The sequence below is a fragment of the Anabas testudineus genome, chromosome 17 (assembly GCF_900324465.2).
Source record: "Anabas testudineus chromosome 17, fAnaTes1.2, whole genome shotgun sequence".
NCBI classification, from domain to species: Eukaryota; Metazoa; Chordata; class Actinopteri; order Anabantiformes; family Anabantidae; genus Anabas; species Anabas testudineus.
In genome coordinates, this window is record NC_046626.1 from 1,113,872 (window position 1) to 1,139,493 (window position 25,622).

Below are 25,622 nucleotides of genomic sequence, written 5' to 3' on the forward strand. Positions count from 1 at the left end.
GACCTCCTCCACTCACCTGACCTCTCCTCTCCTCACCTGACCTCTCCTCTCCTCTCCCTCCTCACCCTCCGACCTCTCCTCTCCTCTCCTCTCCTCCCTCACCCTCTCTCCTCACCTGACCTGACCTCTCCTCTCCTCTCCTCTCCTCACCTGACCTCTCCTCTCCTCTCCTCTCCTCTCCTCACCTGACCTGACCTCTCCTCTCCTCACCTGACCTGACCTCTCCTCACCTGACCTCTCCTCACCTCTCCTCCTCACCTGACCTCTCCTCTCCTCTCCTCTCCTCTCCTCACCTGACCTCTCCTGACCTGACCTCTCCTCTCCTCACCTCTCCTCACCTGACCTCTCCTCTCCTCTCCTCTCCTCACCTGACCTCTCCTCTCCTCTCCTCTCCTCTCCTCACCTCACCTGACCTGACCTCTCTCTCCTCTCCTCTCCTCACCTCTCCTCACCTGACCTCTCCTCACCTCTCCTCTCCTCTCCTCACCTGACCTCTCCTCACCTCTCCTCACCTGACCTCTCCTCTCCTCTCCTCTCCTCACCCCTCCCCCAACTCTCTCATCACCTCTCCTCTCCTCTCCTACCTCCCTCCCTCTCCTCTCCTCTCCGTCAACCTCTCTCCTCACCTCTCCTCTCCTCTCCTCACCTCTCCCTCCCTCACCTGACCTCTCCTCACCTGACCTGACCTCACCTGACCTCTCCTCTCCTCTCCTCACCTCTCCTCTCCTCACCTGACCTGACCTGACCTCACCTCTCCTCACCTCTCCTCACCTGACCTCTCCTCCCTCTCCTCTCCTCTCCTCACCTGACCTCTCCTCTCCTCTCCTCACACCTCTCCTCACCTGACCTCTCCTCACCTGACCTGACCTGACCTCTCCTCACCTCACCTGACCTCTCCTCACCTCTCCTCACCTGACCTCTCCTCTCCTCTCCTCACCTGACCTCTCCTCTCCTCTCCTCTCCTCACCTGACCTGACCTCTCCTCTCCTCTCCTCTCCTCACCTGACCTCTCCTCACCTGACCTGACCTCTCCTCTCCTCTCCTCACCTGACCTCTCCTCTCCTCTCCTCACCTGACCTGACCTCTCCTCACCTCTCCTCACCTGACCTCTCCTCTCCTCTCCTCTCCTCACCTGACCTCTCCTCACCTGACCTGACCTCTCCTCTCCTCACCTGACCTCTCCTCACCTGACCTGACCTCTCCTCTCCTCTCCTCTCCTCTCCTCACCTGACCTCTCCTCACCTGACCTGACCTCTCCTCTCCTCACCTGACCTCTCCTCACTCACCCTCCTCTCTCTCCTCTCCTCTCCTCTCCTCACCTGACCTCCTCCCTCACCTCTCCTCACCTGACCTCTCCTCTCCTCTCCTCTCCTCTCCTCTCCTCACCTGACCTCTCCTCACCTGACCTGACCTCTCCTCACCTCTCCTCACCTGACCTCTCCTCTCCTCTCCTCACCTCTCCTCACCTGACCCTCGCCTCACTCTCCTCACTCTGACCTCCTCCTCCGCTCCTCCTCTCCTCTCTCTCTCCCTCATCCTCCTGACCTCCTCCTCGCCCTCAGACACCTGACTACTCGTCCTCTCCTCTCCTCCCCTCCTCACCTCCACCCTCGCCTCCCTCGCCTCGTCCTCTCCTCCCTCACCTGACCTCTCCTCACCTGACCTGACCTCTCCTCTCCTCACCTGACCTCTCCTCTCCTCTCCTCTCCTCACCTCACCTGACCTCTCCTCACCTCTCCTCACCTGACCTCTGCTCTCCTCTCCTCTCCTCTCCTCTCCTCGCCTCTCCTCTCCTCACCTGACCTCTCCCTCTCCGCCTCCTCACCTCTCCTCTCCGACCTGACCTCTCCTCACTCCTCCCTCCTCCTCTCCTCTCCTCTCCTCTCCTCTCCTCTAACCTCTGACCTCTCCTCCTCTCCTCTCCTCGACCTCTCCTGCTCCTCTCCTCTCCTCTCGCTCCGCTCCTCACCTGACCTCTCCTCTCCTCACCTGACCTGACCTCTCCTCACCTGACCTCAACTGACCTCATCCTCTCTCACCTGTACCTCTCCTCTCACTCTCCTCTCCACCTCATCCGCATCTTACCTCTCCTCTCTCCTCCTCACCTGACCGACCTCTCCTCTCCTCGTCCTCTCCTCTCCCGCTCTACCGCTTCTCAAACGCTAACACTGACTCTCCGGCGCGCCCTCGTCCTCGTGCCTCGTCCGCAGTCGCTCTCCTCTCCTCTCCTACACACGTGGTACGATCTCCGAGTAGCAGGTCAGAAAAATCAACGCCTCAACCCAATGACCAGGTCAGGTGAGGAGAGGTCAGGTCAGGTCAGGGTATGTGGGCACCCTGAGGTAGTAGGACTCATACTGTATGTACACGGTGTTAATAACAGTCCATCTTTATTACTGTATTCTTGTAAAACAGCCCAGTGGGTGACATGTTCTTACACTGACATCATTCTTGGTATATTATGATTACTCCACTTTCATTTGACTAATTCAATCCTAGGTTGTTTTTTTTTGTAATGCTATTGAGCAGCATAACAAGTGGGAGAGTATGTGTGGTGTTAGTGGATATACAAGGCTGTCTCTCAAGAAGTATTTCTGTTGATCTAAATTTCTGTCATTTTATGGATAAGAAAGTGGAAAAAGTTACAATAAAATATTTTTTGCCTTCACTTAAGAAGCAAAGTCAGTGTGAACTGTATCTATAGCATAAGAAACAGGTGTTAACTAAAGATTTGCACACTGCACCAAATTTCAAACCTTACAAGCATTGTAAAATAATACCATATAATGTGATATGAAATATAGAGTATGTAGTGGCATATATACTGGCACAGTAAACAATATAACATGTTTATTGTGCAATATGTTTGCAGGTGTTTGATGAGGAAGACAACGATGTCACTCCTCAGCCGCTGTACCAGACTGATCCAGGAACAGTACAGATGAAAGCCAGCAGGTTCTTTGTGGATGAAATCTCTGCTGGATCAACATCAGACCAGACATCAGCCACCGGGAGCTTCACTATGCCTTTCTCCAGGTAGCATGGCCCATGCTGACTTAAGGTGGCATTGATCCCCCATGTCAGTTTTTAAAAATGTAGAAAAAATATGATATGTGAATGTTTACAACAGACATCAACGCTGATTTAAATAACCTTTTCTGCATTTTTGCTTTAAAATGTGTTTTGTAGCTGTGTGTTTAGAAAGATATATTATCAAATACAGTATAATAAGTGTTTGACTTATCTCCTCTGATGTTGTTTCACAGGTCAATATTGGGTAGCAGCAGAATATCCAGCCAGTCTACTATAGAGTCGATAAATGAGGAAATTGAGGAGACACTGTCCAAACGAGATGTGCCCATCAGCTTCCCAGGTTCACTAACATACTTTCTTTTCTCAATAAAATGTAACAAAATATTCCCCTTCTTTGTTCTACCCTTTATTTCTTTTGATCACTATATTCAGCATTTTCTTAGCTATTTCTTTAACACTAGTACAGCACAGTAAGTGCAAAATATGTTGTGATGATTATTTGGAAGCTTCTTTTTCTGTTTTTTGTTTTTATACTGTTCCCTGCCAGATATGCAGGGGAAAAGAGACACAGTGAAAGAACAAGTGACGGCAGAAATGTTGGAAGAAGTGATAGATATCTACATCTCTGAGACAGACACGGTTTCACTGCTGGACATACCCAGCACCACTGTGTCAGTGGATGCTGATGATGCAGAAGCTATCATGTGAGCGTGTTCTCATCATCCTAAATTTCTTATCTATTTTACAAATCCAACTTCAACCTTTCCTGGGAAAGACACACCACTCTTAATCTTTTAAAACTGAGACTAAGAAATGTAATAGGTTATAATAGATTTCATCTATTGATCAATAATCAACAAATTCATTGGTTTTAACAAGCTAGTGTCATCTTCATCTTGTTTTTTACAGGGAGAGAAACAGACAATATGCTGAAGTTTGCAGGAACAGACTGGGCAATGATAAGTATGTGGATCGATCTATGCAGACATTGAATGGAGCAACTAAGACCAAACAGGTCCAGTGCGACAGCATGGTCACAGTGGACACAGGTCTGACTCACTGGAGTTTATAGTATTAAACTGGGAGATACTGTAGCAGACAGAAATTCACAAGATTTTAGACTTGATTCATTGATTGTTAGAATTGTTGTAGGTTCCCTTAAACCATTTATTGACTGATGATTGCAGCTAGTTTCTAATTTCTATCTAGACAGAACAAATCCTTTAGTGGAATTTCAAAGTAGACAAATTGTTTTCGTTTTCCACAGCCATGACTGTTACCACCTGGGACATGTATGACTCTTTGTGCTGTGCTGAACATGATGAAACAGGGCACAGCACTCAACGAGAGAAAGTGGACTATCCAGAGGCTGTTGTGGACACCAGCAGAAGTGCAGAGATAAGCGTGTCAGTGGGCAGCACAGTCAGTTCAGGTAACAATAAGAGATTCTGGAGAGGATGCTCTGCTGCAGTCATTCAGTATGTGTCATTATCATCTTACATTTCTCTTCAGCCAGTGCTTCCAGCTCTCTTAAAGAAGTCGATGTGTTTGGGAGCCGTTTAAATGCTGAGTCTGATTTGCAACTGATCATGTTATCAGAGAAATTTCAACACTGCTTACGAGTAATGGAGAGGAGCATCATGGGAAATATATTACAATCTAAGCTTGCTGCTTACAGACAGCTGCCTGTACTAGAAGGTAAACTCTGCTCTTTTGACACTTTTATTTTTCACTTGAGAAGAACAGTAAGTGATAATGCATGTGACTAAACATTGCTGCAATATAGTCCTCCCTGTACACACACAAATATCTTACACCCTCACATCTTGTGTGATTCTGATCAATGGCTGTTGACCGTCACGCATCTCTGCCTGTTCGTCTCGCATCTCTGCTTGGATGAGTGAAAGACATCTTCAACTTAACATTTCCTAGAATTAAATTCTAGTCTTCCCTGCCAGGCCTTCGACACAACACATCAGCATCAACATTGGATCTGCGGTAATTGTCCCTGCTAAGATGGCTAGAAATCTGGGGGTCATCATTGATGACCAACTGACCTTCACGGAACACAACGCCACAGTCTCTAGGTTGTGTAGATATGCCCTCCACAACATCAGAAAGATCAGACCCTACCTGACGGAACATTGCTAAAATTAGGAGCATCCTGTCTCAAAGTGATGCTGAAAAACTAGTCCATGCATTTGTTACTTCCAGACTGGACTATTGTAATTCATTATTAATAGTTTGTCCCAATAACTCATTAAAGAGCCTCCAGTTAATCCAAAATGCTGCAGCCAGAGTTCTGACTGGAATTAGTAAGAGATCATATTTCTCCTACGTTAGCTTCTCTCCATTGGCTCCCTGTAAAATCCAGAATTGAATTTAAAATTCTTCTTCTCACTTATAAATCCCTTAATAATCAGGCTCCATCTTATCTTAAAGAACTCATAGTTCCATATCTTCCAAGCAGAACTCTCCGTTCTCAGACTGCAGGTTTACTTTTGGTTCCTAGAGTTTCCAAATGTAGAATAGGAGGCAGAGTCTTTAGCTACCAAGCCCCTCTCCTGTGGAACCAGCTCCCAGTTCAGGTTCTGGAGGCAGACACCCTCTCTACATTTAAGACTAGACTTAAAACTAAAGCTTGCTCAAATGGGATTGTTGGGTTTTCTCTATCATTTTTTGTATTAAACACTGTAAAGTGCCTTGAGATAACTTCTCTTGTGAATTGGCGCTATACAAATAAAACTGAATTGAATTGAATTCTACATCTTCCTTTGCGCTTAAAAAAACAAAATACTTTTCTGCTCTTGTGTACCTACATCTCTTGAAACAGAAACACTTTTTTGATAGCACTTTGCTTTGATGTTTTTCTCCTTGACTTAGATATTGTTTGATTGCCTTCTTCCTCACTTGTAAGTCGCCTTGGATAAAAGCGTTTGCCAGATGACTAAATGTAAATGTAAATGACTGTGTCAGATCCAGACAGTCCAGTGAAGCCTGTGACCCCAGAGCAGAGAAAGGAGGATACTGAAGGCTGTAGAACTCAAGCCCTGGAGCATCTGTGGGCTTTTACCTCTGAGCTGACCAAAGGACGCAGTGTCAGCAGCATGGCCTGGAACAAGAAAAACCTGGTAACAGACACTCACCTGTTCACTATTATTCGCACACACACATACACACACACATACACACACACACACACATATATATATATATATATACATATATATATATATATATATATATATATATATATATATATATATATATATATATATATATATATATATATATATTGTATTTATACTATATATATTATTAGCCACAGGGGTTGCAAGCCAGTGACTTCTGTGCCGGTCCCAAGCCCGGATAAATAGAGAGGGTTGCGTCAGGAAGGGCATCCGGCGTAAAAATTGCCAAAATAACTATGCGAATTATCCACAACACTTTCATATTGGATCGGTCGAGGCCCGGGTTAACAACGACCGCCACGGATGCTGTTAACCTACAGGGTATCGGTGGAAATTTGACTACTGTTGGTCGAAGAAAGAGGGGAGGCAGAAGGGTTCGTGGTCAGAGAGAGAAGGTGAAAGGGCAGCAAGGCACATAGTATTGGAGGAGGATACAACATGTTCTACCATGGTGTTGATTGGAAGAGAAACGGGGTAGGAGTGATCCTGAAGGGGGAGTTTGTGAACAATGTTCTAGAGGTGAAAAGAGTCTCAGACAGGGTGATGAGCCTAAAGCTAGAAATTGAAGGGGTGATGGTGAATGTAGTCAGTGGGTATGCACCACAGGTTGGCTGTGAGTTAGAAGAGAAGGAGAGATTCTGGAGTGAGTTTGATGAGGTCATAGAGAGTATCCCCAGAGGAGAGAGAGTTGTTGTTGGAGCAGACTTCAATGGGCATGTTGGTGAGGGCAACAGAGGTGATGAGGAGGTGATGGGCAGATGGTGGTGGACTTTGCTAAGAGGATGGAAATGGCTGTAGTCAACACTTACTTCCAGAAGCGAGAGGAACATAGAGTGACATACAGAAGTGGAGGTAGGAGTACACAGGTGGACTACATCCTATGTAGACGAGGTCATTTGAGAGAGGTTAGTGACTGCAAAGTGGTGGCAGGAGAGAGTGTAGCCAGACAGCACCGCATGGTGGTGTGTAAGATGACTCTGGAGGTCAGGAAGAAGAAGAGAGGGAAGACCAAGTGGTGGAAGCTAACGAATTAAGAAACTTGTGAGGAATTCAGACAGAAGTTGAGACAGGTTCTAGGTGGTCAGGATGAGCTTCCAGATGACTGAGAAACTACAGCAGAGGTTATCAGGGAAACAGGTAGGAAGGTGCTAGGTGTGTCATCTGGAAAGAGGAAAGAAGGTAAAGACACTTGGTGGTGGAATGAGGAAGTACAGGAATGCATCCAGAGGAAGAGGTTAGCTAGAAGGAAGTGGGATGTAGAAAGGACTGAGGAAAGTAGACAGGAGTACAAGGAAGTGCAGCATAGAGTGAAGAGGGAGGTGGCAAAGGCCAAACAGAAAGCTTAGGATGAGCTGTATGACAGGTTAGACACAAAGGAAGGAGAGAAGGACTTGTACAGGCTAGCCAGACAGAGAGATAGAGATGGGAAGGATGTGCAACAGATAAGGGCGACTAAGGACAGAGATGGAAAGGTGCTAACAACCCAGGAGAGTGTGCAGAAAAGATGGAAGGAGTATTTTGAGGAGCTGCAGAGAAGTACATCAGAGTAGTTCAGGACATGTATGAGAGAAGTATGACGGTGGTGAGATGTGCTGTAGGTCAGACAGAGGAGTTCAAGGTGGAGGTGGGACTACACCAAGGATCAGCTTTGAGTCCCTTCTTGTTTGCTATGTTGATGGACAGGCTGACAGATGAGGTCAGACAGGAATCTCCCTGGACAATGATGTTTGCGGATGACATTGTGATTTGCAGTGAGAGTAGAGAGCAGGTGGAGGAACAGTTGGAGAGGTGGAGGTTTGCTCTGGAAAGAAGAGGCATGAAGGTCAGTCGTAGTAAGACAGAATACATGTGTCTGAACGAGAGGGATCAAGGTAGAAGCGTTAGGTTACAGGGGGCTGAGGTGAAGAAGGTACAGGAGTTTAAGTACTTGGGGTCAACAGTTCAGTGTGATGGAGAGTGTGGAAAAGAGGTGAAGAGGCGAGTGCAGGCAGGTTGGAGCGGGTGGAGGAAGGTGTCAGGAGTGTTGTGTAACAGAAGAGTGTCAGCAAGACTCAAAGGAAAGGTCTACAAGACAGTGGTGAGACCAGCTCTGCTCTATGGGTTAGAGACGGTAGCAGTGAGAAAGAGACAAGAGGCTGAGATGGAGGTAGCAGAGATGAAGATGTTGAGGTTCTCCTTAGGAGTGACCAGGTTAGACAGAATAAGGAATGAGTACATCAGAGGGACGGCTCACGTTGCCTGTGTTAGAAACAAAGTCAGAGAGGCCAGACTGAGATGGTTCGGACATGTTCAGAGGAGGGATAGTGAGTATATTGGTAGAAGGATGTTGGAGATGGAGCTGCCAGGCAGGAGGACAAGAGGACGACCAAAGAGGAGATATATGGATGTCAGAGGACATGAGGTTGGCTAGTGTTAGGGTAGAAGATGTTCATGATAGAGTGAGGTGGAAAAGGATGATTCGCTGTGGCGACCCCTGATGGGAAAAGCCGAAAGAGAAGAAGATTTATACTATATATATATATGTATAACTAAAGGAGTTCTTTGTTAGGTGAGATACTAAATAGAGCAGAGATGAGGTGTGGATCTGTCCCAAGATTATAAGCTGTTGCCAGATATTTTGGACCAAAGGTTTGTCAAATGTGGACATGACCAGCACACGTGACACTGATGCTGGTCATTTTTAACCATGCTGATTAAACATTTATGATGTGAACTGTGTGGCATGCAATTACAAATTAATCATTAGCAGCACCATCAAACATAATTGCAGGCGCAGTCCATGCTGGCAGCTACTACAGTTAAAGAAACATTTACTTTTTTATGATTATGGTTATTGCAAGTTATTTTAGTTTAACACCATGAATCCTGTCTAATAAATCAAATACTGTATGTGTTAATTCACTAAGATGCTTGCTTGTGCTCTGCTTTCTGCTAGGACCTTCTGGCTGTAGGATATGGTGAGTGTGACTCCAGTAACAAGAAACCAGGATTGGTGTGCTGCTGGTCTCTCAAAAACACCACGGTATGACTTTGACATTTTGACCTTTGTTTTCTTCATCTAGAGCTTCAGATATCATGCTGCAGTACTGCCTTCATCAGTAATATGCACAACGTTGAGTGAGAATTTAGTTTACGTTGGAGTTCCACATGTCATGTGTGTCTCCTCTGCAGTGGCCTGAGCGTGTCCTCCACTGTGACAGTGCTGTAACGTCTCTAGACTTCTCAGCCAACAGTCCTTGTCAGCTGGCTGTGGGGATGCTTGATGGCAATGTTGCCATTTACAACATGAGTGAAGAGAACGACTCGCATATTGTGAGCAGCAGGTGGGGATTGTCTGTGTATGTGTGTGTGCAGCTCTTGCATGACACAAAGAAATGAAAGTGCTCACTCACTACATATGTTATTGCTCTTTATATCTTTGTCCATTTGTCTGTGCAGTAGGTGTTCCAACAAACACTTGGGTCCAGTGTGGCAGCTCAGGTGGACTCTACAAGAGCTGAGCCTAACAGGAGAGGAGAAGATAGAAGCCCTGTTCTCTGTGTCTGCAGATGGCAGGATCAGCAAGTGGTTTGTCTTCAACAATGGCCTCGACTGCATAGGTATTGTTCTCAGCAACAGCTGATGGTTTAAGCATTTAGCTCGGTGTGCACAGTCATAAAGATAGGAAGAACATACCTACAATCATAACATTTTGCTTAAACTTTTATTAATTTGACAAAAGTACAAAGAAAAGATTTTTAGGGTTTTCACTGACCCTCTTATTTGTATTTTGCAAGCTTAAATTTCAATGCCTGCATCACACCCAAAAAATCCTAACCGCATGTGAAGTGAAACAGTTTTCCAAAGTACTCCTGAGCTCATGTAGTTATATTTAATTTTGGAGCATTTTGGATCCCCAAGAGTCTGTGAATCCTGTCACAATATTAAGAACTGTAGTCAGTAAAACCCTTCAATATCCTTACATATCAAACCGGCTGTACATCTTTTTCCAGATTTAATGAAGATCAAGAGGATTCATAACACAAAGAAGAAGGGGGGAGGCAACAACACGGAGAAGAAGACAGAAAGTGTTCTGTCAGCACTGACTCCTGGTCTTTGTTTTGACTTCCATCCAGTAGTAAGTTTGTAACAGTTAATTACATTGTCATTATTATGTGGATGATTTTGGGTGTACAGATGGACTTCATACAGTAGCTGACTGCTTGTCATCAATCTTCTCTCCATTTCACTGTTCCTGCAGGACTCAAGTTTCTACTTGGTTGGAACAGGTGAAGGTCTGATCCACAAGTGCTCCTGTTCAAACAGTCAGCAATTTTTGGAGACTTATAGGAAACATTTTGTAAGTCCTTCAAAATAAAAGTCAGCCCTAACTTCTGATAATGCCAATTTAAAGCCCTAAGCTATTTGCTTGTGAATTCAACACTGACCTTAGAAGTTCATATATTTTTTCTCCAAGTGCTCTATCTCATTATGCATTTGCATGCTACTGTGTAATTACATTTTGAAGTGAAGTGATACTGCTGCTTTGTTACATCTGTTTAACAGGTACCCCTGTAGTGTTACCTTCATGAACAGGCCAGTGTATTGGTTTTTGTCACCCACTTTATAAGAGAGCATACTGGCAGAGAGGACTCGCGAGGCAGACAAGTGCAGTGAAGTTTATTTTCAGTGCAGGCTTAAGGGCAAACAGGCGAGTAGGCAGATTCAGTACCCTAATGAAGAACAGAGCCCAAAGAATAAAAAATGTGCAACTGCCCAGATATTTATGTCATCATCTCTTTAGTGTGTCTCACTTCACATCTTTGGTCCTTGTGTTATATTTGTATTGCAACAATTTTCTACATAAGAGTTAACAATTTGTTGAACTGAATTCCTTCACTGAATTCATTGCTGATATTATGATCAGTGTCCTGTGAACTGCATCGCCTGGTGTCCACTCATTCCTGATGTGTTCCTGAGCTGCTCCTCTGACTGGACAATGCAGCTGTGGAAGCAGGATCGCCACAACCCCGTATTAAGCTTTACATCCACCCAGACAATGGTGTGTGACGTCAAGTGGTCGCCAAAGTGGGCCACTGTATTTGGAGCTGTTAATGATGAACAGCTAGAGATCTGGAACCTGAGTGCTAGCATGTGAGTCAAACTAAGCTGAGAACCTCACCCTTTCATTCTGTGCCTCACTCAGTTTTAACTGCTTTATCTCTTTGACTATGCTTCTCCTCCAGCCTGGACCCGGTCATTGTGCAGCCTGCTGCCCCTGGTGTGAAGATGAGGTCACTGCTGTTTGCCACACAGACAGACTGTGTCCTGGTAGGAGACAGTGATGGACGGGTGACTGTCTACCAGCTCAAGGACATCAGTGTGGAAGGGAGCAGCCAGGTAAAGTTGTGGAACCTGGTGGCTGGGTGTCAAGGAGCACATCACAAGAACAATGCTAGCAATAATATAAAAAATCATGCAGTATAAAATCCAAGCAAAAGACAAACCATCAAGCCAAAGAAAAGGGAAAGGAAAAATAAGATAAAACAGCATAAAATACAATAGAATAAAAGAGTTTCCAAGAAAACATGTTTTAAGAAAGAATTTATGGGATTTAAGAGTCTTGATGCTGAATCCTGAACAATCTGTAGCAGATTTTTGACTAAGGCAAGTAAAAAGACATGGTATGAAGAGATGAAGGTACGTAAAATAATCCCAGTGTCTTTAAAAGTTAGTTGGACATATTTTTGCATTATTTAAAAACATGACTGCACAACTGACGTGCTGCTCAAATTTTAAGTCACTGTCAAACCAAACACCAAGAGCAGGCTTAGTATGTTCTGTCAGGTAAGAGGAGAACCATTTTATTGCAGTGCCTTTTATTCCTGCTCAGTATTTCAGTCTATTCAATAAAATGCAGTGGTCTATTGTATCTGAGATCTAGGAAAACAAGAACTGACAACATTTCAGCATCAGAAGCCAATAAGATGTCCCTCTGAGAAGGGCAGTCTCTGTGCTATGATACAATTAAGCCAGACTGAAAATCAAAAAAATGTTGCTTTTATTATCTGCTGATAAGAACAGCTGCTTGGACACAGATTACTCTACAATCTTAGATTTAAAAGGTAGCTTTTTAAAAAGAGGTTGGAAGAACCCCTCTGACTCAAACAGATATATATAAGGAAGGTACACCATTCTTTCAAAAGATATTTCCCCAAGCTCCTATGGCTGCTCAACTTGAGATCTGGAGGCCAAAGCTTATGATTCACAAACTTTTCCTACTCATCTAACCATTCAGTGACCCCTCCCACCTCCTAGATCACGTCATCCTGGAATAAGAACTAAAGATACAAGTGTTTCATCATAGGATAAAGGCGATCAACACCTGTTTATTCTTGACTTTCTCATAGATTCACATCTGGTCCTGCTTACCATCTTTATACCTGTCATGGTGCATGACTGGAAGCTTGTTGGTTTTACCACGCAGTACACTTGTGTCAAATCATCTGCATTCATTATGTTTACTCACTGATTCAGGTTTTGACTTTGACTTGACTTTGTCACCGACCTGTATTGCCTCACAATTGCATACTGTTATCTGTGTTCACCTGCAGTAGCTAGCTATGACACATTAGTTGTTTCTCAGTCAGTGATGGTCAAATGACCTGACTAACATCTCAGTGTGTCTGCATCTTTTCTTTCAGGTGGATATTCTGGAAAACCTCATCTGTTCTGCTACTGATAGAGATAACTAATGTCAGTGTCAAACTATGAGATTTTCAAGCTTTAGGGGTGTTCCTTAACCTCAGAGCAGCACTGGAGCTCTATCATGAAGTAATATTGTAAAATGATAAAATGGACAGATGGATGCACAAAATTATGCAGTTTCATTGTCTACAGATTCAGATTTCATTTTGAAAAGGCAGTTGGTAAGCTACAGGAATAAAACACATTAGCAAACATTTAACCTGTGGTACTAATCTTTTTAACTTTTGACAAGTTGGAGCTCTGTGTCATGTTCCAGATGTTTATAAGGTTATAGTTACTCCAAAGAGAGATTTTTTGCAATGGAGTATTTTACAGAGTTACATATGGTATAATGGTGCTGTACTTTAACTGAACTAAGTGCAGTAATAAGTAATAAAATTCTCTCAGGACCCGAAGCAAAAACAAACACCACCTTCCCCTGTTCTGCGAATATACATGCAAGGACAACAGAAATCATTTTCTCATCATCAGTAACATTTATTCGTTATTTGAAAAAGAATCTCTGGAGCAGCACAAAAGACATCTGTCATCAAATAGTACATCACAAATGGTTATATGCTTCTTTTAAATCAATCAGTGATTAAACAACACAGTACAACATAGCAGCAATGATGGTCACACCAGTCATGACCACATTTACACATAGTTCATAATTTAAATAATTCAAAATCAGACATTCACCATGTTTTATTATGTTAGAAATATAATTCAACCAAAGTTTCTGAAATTTGATCAATTGCAAAGCCCACTTCCAGAAACCCAATAAAAAAAGAAATCTGTGATTTGTCAGTTTGCTTGAACCTTGATCAATCTGACAAAAGTACAAAGAAAGGATTATCTTTTTTTTGCTGACCAACGTAATTGTATTATGTAAACAAAGGTAAATGCTGAGTTTGATTTTGCAACACCCTCAAAAAAAGTCGGGAAAGAGACAAACTGTAAAATATTTAGGTATGAAAAGCTGAGAACAGATGAGGGGATCATGATGTGGTCTAAAAGGAGCATTCATAAAAAGGCTCGGTATCTGCAAGCCAAGATGGTTCACCACTTTGTGCCGAACTTCACATAATGAGAGGGTGAGTCAGTTGGGTAGGTCATTCACACTTCATGTTGTTGTGGAGAGATACAGTAAGTCCAACAAAAGTTTGTGTGTAAAGTGTGTAAAGGCCACTACCATGATAAATACAGTCACCTGTACCTTGGAAACCTGTGGTCACTTATCTCAGACCATCACTGCATCCACAAGTTCAAGCTGAAACTCTATTACTTTTTTATTATGCAACATAGAAGCCATACATCATCTCTGTTCAGAAATGCTGCTGAGCTCATTTCAGAGGGACTGAAAGAATAAAGAAAAAATGGATGTTGTGCTCTCGAAGAGGACCATTCAGACTGTGATCAGTGCCTACAGCTGCGTGACTTGCATGTGTGACATGATGGTGTATATTGGGATTTTAGAGAGCCACATTAAGATTTTATTTTGAAAAGGCACATGGTAAACCTCATGAATAAAACACATCAGTAAGCATTTTTAACCTCTTAGGACACATTTTGGGTTCTTGTGCTGTTCTTGTTGCTGATCGCAACTGTTCCACAGCCTTTCACAAATAGATGTGTAAAGAAAAGGGCAGTGATAGTTATTAATGCAAAATGTTTTGAATGTGTTATAATTTGATGTTGTAAGCATATGATGTCTTCCTGAAACTGTTTGTGAAAAGATGATGCTTAGTTTTTAGACTTATCACATTCCAATAAGCCCAAATAGCAAAGACAAATAAAAAATGCATTTCAAATCAGAGCTCAGGTCTTGAGAGGATAATAAATCTTTTTGACTTTTTAATAAAAGCAGAGTGTAGTCATGATTCTTTTTTATGCAGTATGTAATGGAAAATGAGTTACATATAGTATATTGGGGCTGATTTTTTATCATGAAGAAGAGATTAAGTAGCTACAATAGTGACCATGACCTGTTGAGCAGCTGGAGTCTCTATCCAGAAAGCATATATGCAGGTATAATATGGAAGATTTACATATGAAATGAAAGAATAAACATAGAGAGGAATATTCCACTTGCACAACTGCAAAAATCCCAAAGAATTGGAAAGTGGTGGTAAAAATGAGTCTATCCCAACTTTTTTGAGTGATGCAGTATTGTAATTAGCTTATATTTATAGAATAACAAGTTGCTCATTCAAAACATTAGAAAACATTTAACAGAGTCGCATTTCACTGATGTTATTTGACCATCTTTAAATACCATGTTACATTAAACTGAGCATACAGATGGAAAAAGACTGGAAAAACTAACTTATTGCTCGTGGTAAACCACCACTAACCAAAAATCCCTGAGATGTATATGGATGTTTGCTTTCATCCCCTAATCTCATTTTGTCTAGTTTGATGCACCTCCTGATGACCAGGTACGGGTTGTTGACTTCAGCTGTGAGCAGAACAGAAACGCTGGACTTGTGCCACGTCAGTGAATGACAGCGGATCTGGTGCTGAACAGACTGAGGCTGAAGGGACTGGAGAGAGAGACACACACACACACACACACACACACACACACACACACACACACAGACAGACAGACAGACAGACAGACAGACAGACAGAGAGAGAGACAAATGTCTTGGATTTTCATGCAGAGGCTCATCCATCTCTGTATTTCATCTTGAGGATGCCATAAGAAATGATTTGGATGTCTACACAGAAGTAAGCGCTGGTTATCATGAATCCACGTGACTCAACAGCAGCTGTAAACACGAACACTTACCTTTTGATTTGTGCGCTGGAGGAGGAAGAGGACCTTTCTCCCAGCTTCTTGGAAGAGGAGGAGAAGGACAGAGGCCCATTAGAGGACTTAGAGGGTGGAAGGATGGAGGAATGAGAGGACAGATTTAACCTGCAGAAGGAAATACAAAGACGAACAGTTTGTAAATGTTTGTTTTGTGTGTCTCTGTAGACGTTTTGTGGCTCTTTGTGTTAATATTCGGTCTCTGGTGCTAGTTTGTGGTTAGCTGAGCGCTACTGTGATCAACACAAACACACACACAAACACACACATCTGCGTACCTTGACGAGGAGGAGGAGGACGAGACTGACCTAAGAGGTCGTTTTCCCTTCAGGGCCCTCAGTTTGTCTCCTTGAGTCAGACTGCTGACCGTGCAGTTATTCTACACACACATACGTGCAGAGAGGAACAGTTCAGGATCAAATGATGAATACAAACAAAATGGGCTTATACTTTTAGATTGAAATCATTTCTCATTTTAACTGAGCAATAACAGCAGAAAAGAGCTCCCCTCACCTCGTCTAAGCTGTAAGACTTGTAGAGAGTGGTGTTGATTGACAGGTCGTCCATGCTGGAGAGGAGGCGGGACATGGCTTCGTGTTTCTGCCCCTCGGAGTCGAGGCTGTGAAGCTGCTGCTGCTGTTGACGCTGTTGTTGAAGCTGCTGCTGCTGTTGATGCTGTTGTTGAAGCTGCTGCTGCTGTTGATGCTGTTGTTGAAGCTGCTGTTGCTGTGGATGCTGTTGTTGAAGCTGCTGCTGCTGTTGATGCTGTTGTTGAAGCTGCTGCTGCTGTTGATGCTGTTGTTGAAGCTGCTGCTGCTGTTGATGCTGTTGTTGAAGCTGCTGTTGCTGTTGATGCTGTTGTTGAAGCTGCTGCTGCTGTGGATGCTGTTGTTGAAGCTGCTGCTGCTGTTGATGCTGTTGTTGAAGCTGCTGCTGCTGTGGATGCTGTTGTTGAAGCTGCTGCTGCTGTGGATGCTGTTGTTGAAGCTGCTGCTGCTGTTGATGCTGTTGTTGAAGCTGCTGTTGCTGTGGATGCTGTTGTTGAAGCTGCTGCTGCTGTGGATGCTGTTGTTGAAGCTGCTGCTGCTGTGGATGCTGTTGTTGAAGCTGCTGCTGCTGTTGACGCTGTTGTTGAAGCTGCTGTTGCTGTGGATGCTGTTGTTGAAGCTGCTGCTGCTGTTGATGCTGTTGTTGAAGCTGCTGTTGCTGTGGATGCTGTTGTTGAAGCTGCTGCTGCTGTTGATGCTGTTGTTGAAGCTGCTGCTGCTGTTGATGCTGTTGTTGAAGCTGCTGCTGCTGTTGATGCTGTTGTTGAAGCTGCTGTTGCTGTTGATGCTGTTGTTGAAGCTGCTGCTGCTGTGGATGCTGTTGTTGAAGCTGCTGCTGCTGTTGATGCTGTTGTTGAAGCTGCTGCTGCTGTGGATGCTGTTGTTGAAGCTGCTGCTGCTGTGGATGCTGTTGTTGAAGCTGCTGCTGCTGTTGATGCTGTTGTTGAAGCTGCTGTTGCTGTGGATGCTGTTGTTGAAGCTGCTGCTGCTGTGGATGCTGTTGTTGAAGCTGCTGTTGCTGTGGATGCTGTTGTTGAAGCTGCTGCTGCTGTTGATGCTGTTGTTGAAGCTGCTGCTGCTGTTGACGCTGTTGTTGAAGCTGCTGCCGCCGACTCAGTCTCTGCTGAGCCAGTTTCTGTTTGGAGCGGTGGACGTCGCCCTGGACCCACAAACTGTGCTGTTTCCTGGACACAAATCATTTGAGTCAGCTACGGTTTTTTCTATGTACAATAAAAATGAATGAACAGAGGTGGAGGCTTTAGACGCAGTCTGTCTCTAACTAATCATTCTGCTGCAAAACCACTTCACATCCACTAGGAAGTCACAGTTAATGACCCACTTTAATGGGAGTAGGACATTTAAACTCACTCCTCTAAGAAGTTCTGTTGAGGACCAATGATGGATCCAGGCCTGCAGATTCTGATCCAAGCAATAGCTTCAGCTGCAGTGAACCGATAGTGCTTCATCAGGTAGCAGCCAATCAGAGTGCCTGTACGGCCCAGGCCAGCTGTGATTAGAACATATGTTTAAAGATCAGCTCTAGACAAATCAAGACATGACATGACACACAAGCTTCTCTTTTTTTCTTCAGCTGTATCAGAAAAATCAGTTCACACACTAATCCACTCCCACCTTTACAGTGCACAGCCACAGCCCCTTCTGTACTTTCGCACACATGCAGGAAGCGTCTGATGATGAGATCAGAGGGCGTTGTCCCATCTAGGAAGAAGAGGTCATGGTGCTCAAATCCTGCATCCTCAAACCGTCTGCCATCATACAACTTCCTGTTCAGACGGACCACAGCTGTGATGTTATTTTGTTGAAAGTGTGCAAAGTACGCCTCTGGTGCGTGGAAGGGATAACCTGGAATAACAACCAAGAATAAAAATAAAATAATGTAGAATTAAAAAAAAAAAAAAAAGAATCAAGTGATTAATCGAGACACTAGCCCTGGCGTTTGGAGACGACTTCTCTACCAAAGAAACTACTGCCACCCCACAGAAGCATGGCGCTGTATTAGCACGACATTACAGTAGTGTTCATTCGAACGAATTACCTACAATAATAAGAAGAGGAAGTGATCCAACTCACCGTTCTCTATCTTACTACGATGGTGAGGGCTGCTGAATGCCAGAATTTTCCCAGGAATGATCCAGTTCATATCCCCATTTTCAACACGCTAAAGACACGGAAAGAACAGAAGGAGATGCAATAGGTGAACACACGCATGTCTTACAATCAAAACTACTTGTCCCATCACTCCTGAATTTGGCTTGGTAAATGGTTGTCGTTAAAAAAGGACTTTCATTCTTTTACACTGACACAAACTCTCTTGCTCTTGCAGGTGATTTCAGCCATGGCTGCATCCAGACTCTAGACCAGCATCCACACATTGATGCTCTTTGTCTTTCACTTAACCTGGTTGTCTTTTATTGATACAAAGAATGAATTTGATGTTTTCATTAGCTCCGTTAGTTCAGATTCTAATCATCCTTACCTCATAATGTTCATATTCCTCGACATCAAAGTTTTCAAAGTCCATGAAAGCATGTTGGAAAGCCTGGGGGAGAGATGGGACAGGGCAGTGTGTAATCTCTTACTAACATCTGATACTGTGATGTAACTACTTTCCGCATGACCTTGTTTTTTTTTGTTTTTTTTCTTTAACCCTTTATGAGAGTAAAGGATTAAAAATAATTACATAACGGTCAACAATGAAGTAGGTGACCTTTGACCTCCAGAGATCACTTGCTCTCAGAACAGCTGGTGATTTTTTCTCTATTACAAAACATCAGTTACAATATTGCTCCAAATGGCTGATACAGAGTCTGTTTGTGGGGGTAAAACATGCCCACTACTAAATTACTAAAATAATCTTCTGTATTTAGATGAGTCCTGATTGTTGTGTACCTTGCGCAGTCCTTGCAAGCAGTCAAGTACGGTGAGGTTGAAGGTGCACTCTCCCACTGCTGCATCCCTGTGGGATACAAGAGTGCCACACAAGCAGGTTTCAAACATTGCCTGCACCTATTCCACTTGTCTTTAAGTTGATCAAAAAGAAAAAGAAACCTGATCCATAGCATAGATGCAATAAAGATCCAACATCCAACACACTGGAAGTCTCTGTTCTTCCAGATATGAAAGAAACTAAATTATATTTTTGCCCTCTTTGTCCAAACATGAGACCAATGATGGCCAATCATTCATCGAACTGTTCTGAGAACCCCAGAGACAGTGGTGGGAGCTGTCAATGAATATACTATTGTACTGTTGCTTTAAAGTATTGATGAGATGAGAAGTTCCCAGACAGCACAGATTAGCAGAAAGACTGGAAACAGATGGAAACAGCAGGTGTGGCTCTGACCATGTGTAAGGTCATCTACCTACCGGCACTTTAAAACTCACTAATTAACATGTTATATGTTGTTTAATGTTCACTTTTTCTGTCTCGCTCTTATTTGTTATTGTCTTATTTCCAGGGAGCAGTGAATTGGGCACAACACAGAACTTCAAATTGGTGTTGGTGTGTTTTCCACACTTTGGATAATAGTGATAGGCAGCCACCTCTCTTGATCTGTGTGTGTGTGTGTGTGTGTGTGTGTGTGTACCTGAATGGCAGGTAGCCTGTATTGTTTCCTGAGATCAGAGTCCTGTAGGCTTCTTCTGGACTTCTCTTTAAATACATTACCTTTAGGAAAAACATTTTAATGTATTATTAATAATGTGACAGACAAATTGACAGGTGGAGAAATAAACTGATGGATCCATAAAGAGATATTTACAGCATAGGCACCGATGAGAACAGCAGCATTGGCTCTTTTCTTCTGGTCATAACTGGTGTAGTGGATCAGTTTCTTCCTGGACATTGTGAAGGACTGAATTGAAAAAAATTAAATAAATACCTAATGAATCTGTAACAATGGCACTGACACTGTGCATATTCTGATATTAATTTTCTGAATATAGTATAGAGCTGACTAGTGGGTGTTACCTTGAGCTTCTTGTTGAGTTTGCAGCAGTATCTGTACAACATGGCCAGGTTGAGAGGACCGAAGTCAGCATAGAAACTGGAAACACACAGAGACAAAGACTGCTCACTCACCATTATTCTGTAGGGTAGCAGTCCTGCAGTACATACTATACATACCGATCTATTCTGGATATGAAAAGTATGAATGATGAACGGTGAATTAGTTTGGGTTCTGAGGTTAATAGAAATATTTCAAGTGAAGACATCTTCTAGAACCCTCTAGAACAAATATAGTAATAACAAGCTAAATTAGATTTGCTTTCTAGAGCAGACATTAGATTTGTTGCTTGCTTGTTTTGTGTAGGTTGGAATGTACAAGAAAGTATCAACCTCAACCAATGGAAGAAGAAAGGATCTGCACATGATCCAAACCATAGAAGCTCATCTGTAGAAACATATTGTCTGCTAATTTACAGAGAAACTAGTCACAACTAACTGGGAGTAACTTCATCATGGAGCAAGACAATGATCTGAAACACTTCAACAGGGAAGGAAGAAGTGGACGTTTTTAGATTGGACGAGCCAGTCACAAACCTTAACCCAACTGAACACGTAGTTCACCTACTGAAGAGGAAACTGAAGAAGCTGCAGAAAAAGCCTGGAAACAGTTTGATGATGTGGTCAAGTCTTGATGAAGTTATTGCAAACACAGTATTTTAAACCAAATATTAAATTGGATTGACTAGAACTCTCATAAAGTTTGGTTCATCTGATAAAAATGGCGTTTTGTTCTTTTCATTCTTCTATTTTTGTTCTTATCTAGATGAACACCAATCAGACTCAGCATGCACACTCAACAAACTGTGATGCCCTGAGTGTTCTGACACTTGTCGATCATGGCCAGTATTAGAGTTTTCCCATGCTGAGGCCTGTGCAGTACTGGGAAATAAAATCACTAATTCATTGAAGTTGCCTTTCCAATACAGTGACTATTTTACAAAAAGGAAAAGACCAAAACAAGCACACTTTTCTATATGTTTTCTTCTTTTATGCCTCATGTCATTCCACAACCCTTTCTGATTTATCTTGTGACTCGTCAGAAGAGTTAGATCCATATTTTTAAAACCACTGGAATAAACTTCACAGCTGTATATAGAAATAGCTCAAGTAGCTGCTAATAACATCAGTCAGTGCTAGTGATGCACACTTCCTGATGCAGCTCAAATATTCAGTGAAGGCAGATTTCCTTCATGCTTGGGCCCAATTTTTTTATAATCCCACAGAGATTATCAAACAGTCCACAAAACAGCTGACTAGCTAATAAAGTTCGGATAACAACTGAATGCACTAAACAGTTATCAATGTATTTGTTAGACACTTAATAGTTTGTTTATTAAAAATACACAGGGGGATGCAAGGCACCATCATAGATAAAGTCCTTAAATTTGATGGATGATTTTACATCCTCATCAGCAGACAGACATGGTATTATTAAGAAAGTGTATTGAGAACCACATGATTTAATGGACATGGCAGATTTTGTTGGTAATCGATGTTCTTATCTATGCAATCCTGATTTAGAGTAAGCTGAGGAAGCCGATTTTATTATTATTGTTGAGTTTTTTTACTATATTAATGTCACAGAAAGCACTGACACACTTCTACTGCCAGCCACAGTTGATCCTCATAGAGCTCTTGTTTTATGAGTCTAAATCCATGAAATCCAGCTGAGGTCTAATGCTACATACATTACTGTATGTTCATGGGTGTGTTCATTTGTTTTGGACTATGATGTGGGAAATGTGTTTGTTCAATCAAGGTTTGATCTGAGATGAATCCCAGCAAAGGGCTGAAATGGAACTCTGCTTCATTTACTGTGTTAACCTCAACACATAAGGAAAGCACAGCTTATTGTACTGTAAGAATATTTCATAGCTGTTTGACTGCATCACACAACATATTATTGGGCACAGGCCCTGGCAACATTTTGGGAGAACCAAATCTATGAAATGGCTTTGGCTCTCCCTCTCCTTTGGGAGGTCAGGGGGCACATGTGGCATGTGAGGGGTTTGAAACTCTAAAGCCCACAGTACTATTACATGCACAGAATAGTCAACCAGGCTTTGTAAAGGTGCTTTTAAGTTTTCTCAAATATAAATCCATGAATCTTCATTTTGGTGAACACTAGTCACTGAAGCACCATGACAAACACGCTCCACTGTTAGAGGTAAAAAGGCAGTGTACAGTCTGAAGGGTGTCGTCCACTGTTTGTCCTAAATTCCCCACAAGGACGCAGCCTCATCTCATCTTGACCTATATCTTACAGAGGGATAAGAAACACCTGCTCAGTAATGAATGGGCTATCACTTGCAGGCTGGCCGTCGCAGTGAACCAGTCAGTATTCCCTCAGTAGTCTGCGCTGATTTCATTCATGCACACATGCCACGCATGGCATATAGACTTCATTCAGAGGGAGTGCCTCACTTCTCAAACAAACAAATGTTTTGTTCCAACATAAAAGGCATGGCTTTCAAATGCAGGATTTGAGTTACATCATGAAGGAAAAAATAAAGGAAAGAGGGAAGGAAGGAAGCAAGGAGCAATAAAGAGAGGAAGGAAGGAAGGAAAGAAGGGAGGGACGAGTGGGATTAAGCATGACTGGGCTGTTTCCTGCTGTGACCTCCTGTACTTGAGCCTGTCAGGAGTGACACACAGAGGACGGTGCTCCTACGTCATCCAGAGAGCGTCTCACATGTCTCTTCCAAATCTCCCATAGGTGAAGAGCTGGCTTTAGATCTGGTGACTGTGAGTGAGTATGGAAGAATCTGCACTCTGTATGTGTCTCCACTAATTTAAGCAGGTCTTTCCTTTAATAAGAATACACGTAACCCTCATCACTTTGTTAAACGCTATTCTAACAAGTAAACAGGTAAACATTGTGTGTTGAACTTTAATACCACACAGATACTAAAAGGTATTAAAGGGCTCATTATGCGTTTTCATGTTTTAGCTGTCTTTACTGTGATGATGGTGTTAAAGTCAACAATGGGAGCTGAACATATGTAGAAGAAATCACATAATAACCAAATCTCTTGTCTCTGTTCTGGTTTTCCAGCAGCTTCCCAGTTCTTTCTCTGGATCCTCCCAAACCCGTAGTGCCACCTGACCTGAGAGTCCTATGTATGAACATCACCAGTCCATAAATGCTCTTCGGTTTTGGGTCGGCATTCCCACAGTCCACAGTTGCACTCACTCACTCGGGTAAGTTGGGAAATTCTTCCACCGCTCTCATGGACGTACTATGAGAACTGGATACCAGAGGTAAATGAGGAGGAAACCTAATGCTCACCTCATTAGCACATGCACAGTAGCGTTTCTGCCATACACAGTAAAAGTTCCTTTCCCAGGGTGTGGGGAAGTTTTACTGATATAAATCCTCCATGGATTTAAAAACCCTTAGAGTTGTGTTTCCTTTTGGATGGTTGGACGTTCATCCCTAATCTATATGTGCTGCATACTGTACTGACCAACTACTAGAGTGTGAACTGATGAGAGATGACTGAGCAGCAGCATTTAAAAAATATTTAGTGCTCAGCCTACAAGGTTATTTGGATTAAACTAGCTGTTGATACCTGATGACATCGTATTAGGCATCTGTAAAGACTGCATGTACCTCTAATAAACATATTCTGGTGTAATATATTTTGGCCCTTTTTCTGCTGGACCCACATGAACGTGATCAAGCTGCTCACCTCTCGTACATGAACTCATCGTCTGTGCTGAAGTAGTGCGTGGTGGCCGTAGTCTTTGGTTTGACACGTAGAGTGGCAAAGTAGAGCCGGTCTGTGGGGTCGACACAAACACAGACAGATAACATGACATTATTGATGATGTTGGGTGATTTCAAGCAAACCGTGGAGTTGAATTACAGCAGCACTGGATTCGACATTAAAGACATAATACTGACAGGTCAAACATACACGTTGTTCTTTAGGATCTTTGGTGTGAATCACACACGCTTTTTCGATCAGGCCTGTGTCCCTGACCACACTAACTGGTACTTAACCGGATTTGATCCGAGCACTACTGAAGCTTTTGCTCCATATCTAATAACAAACATCATCAATTACAAAACCCTACAAGTTCTAGCATTACTTTTATGAATGGCTTTAAAAACTAAAGGCTACAATAAATAGTTAATCGTTTGCTAATGTTTCTTAAGGAATTTTGAGGATGACAGACCAACGACTGGTTCGGCACATGACAAAAGAATCCCTCTGGCTCACAGTTCAAACCTCTGTTGTAGAGAACAGCAGAAAACTAACAGCATTTCAGTCTTGGTCTTCTACCTACGTTGAAGCTTATCTTGACTTATTAGAGTAGTATTTTATGATATTACTAGAAGAATAATACTAATACTAATAACAATATGATATTTACTATATTAAAAACTATATGCCCCCAGCAGCAGCCCAGTTTCACACAAAACCACCTCTACGTCCAACAGGATGGAGAGGTTCATCAGTAATATTTGTAAAGAAGGTTTATTCAGTTATTGATTGTTCATTTTGCATATGAGCTAGAAACGTACGTGTAACTCACCTTTTATAAATTCGGACGCACCGGACTGCTCATAGTCCTCCGCCATTTGACCCACTCACTGTAAATAGTCACTAACAAACGGAAGATGCTTAGTCTGGGTTATCTGTTACGAGGCCATCTGAGATGTGGCCAAAATATCACGAATTGAGTGTAAAAGCTCATGATACCAGCTCCACAGTTCAGCTTCACTGTGGCTGTCATTACGTACAAGTCCACTAAAAAGTCCCGGTTGGTCTTTTCTCAACAGATGAGCTGCACGAGGATCCCCAAAACACACACACACACACAAAACAGTGGTAGTTCTGCTTGAATGAAGTTACTTTTAAAAAATGATCCCAGTCCTTCTATGATGTGTTCCCCGGAATATTCCAGCACACAGTCGGAGAGGAGGACACGCACCAAGCTGTGCGTCCGGTGCCACGCAGGGAGCGCTAATCTGTGCTGCTCTGCACATGCTCCGTCTCACACACACACACACACACACACACACACACCGCCTGGTAATGATCATCTATAAGACTTGCAGAGCGTCTTCTTCTTGCTCACATTATTACAGTAAGTTCTTTAAAAAGACTCACGACGCACATTTCCTCACATCTTAAGGAATGGAGTTTGGAGTTTGCGCCTGTCACCCAAGGGTGTGGAGCCAGAGGCCCGGGTGCCAAATGTCTGAGCTCCCTGAACGTCCGGCTGAACTGTGATTTGACACGGTGCCAGCTAAATCTGCACTTATA

At 43.0% G+C, this 25,622-nt stretch overlaps 2 protein-coding genes across 2 annotated transcripts; one reads left to right on the forward strand and one right to left on the reverse strand.

The window, feature by feature from the left end:
• Positions 1–2,851: 2,851 nt before the first annotated feature.
• Positions 2,852–14,816, forward strand: wdr78 (WD repeat domain 78; the record flags this gene model as incomplete). Its single annotated transcript, XM_026373748.2, has 15 exons — positions 2,852–3,036; positions 3,267–3,373; positions 3,581–3,737; positions 3,943–4,082; positions 4,301–4,465; positions 4,546–4,731; positions 6,010–6,164; positions 9,160–9,246; positions 9,396–9,547; positions 9,663–9,823; positions 10,217–10,341; positions 10,465–10,563; positions 11,131–11,357; positions 11,450–11,603; positions 12,908–14,816. Coding segments are annotated over 15 exons (2,151 nt in total), but the record flags the coding sequence as incomplete, so codon positions are not given.
• Positions 14,817–14,903: 87 nt separating this feature from the next.
• cdc14aa (cell division cycle 14Aa) lies at positions 14,904–25,240 on the reverse strand. The gene is made up of 15 exons (XM_026374701.2): positions 24,889–25,240; positions 24,039–24,129; positions 20,308–20,383; positions 20,099–20,191; positions 19,925–20,004; positions 19,227–19,293; positions 18,814–18,876; positions 18,408–18,495; positions 17,949–18,179; positions 17,685–17,823; positions 17,390–17,500; positions 16,282–16,387; positions 16,047–16,147; positions 15,748–15,876; positions 14,904–15,496 (listed from the first exon to the last, which is right to left on the reverse strand). Exons 1-15 carry the CDS (start codon positions 24,932–24,934, stop codon positions 15,448–15,450), a joined length of 1,470 nt encoding a protein of 489 aa, XP_026230486.1. The 5' UTR covers positions 24,935–25,240; the 3' UTR covers positions 14,904–15,447.
• Between the last annotated feature and the right edge of the window lie 382 nt (positions 25,241–25,622).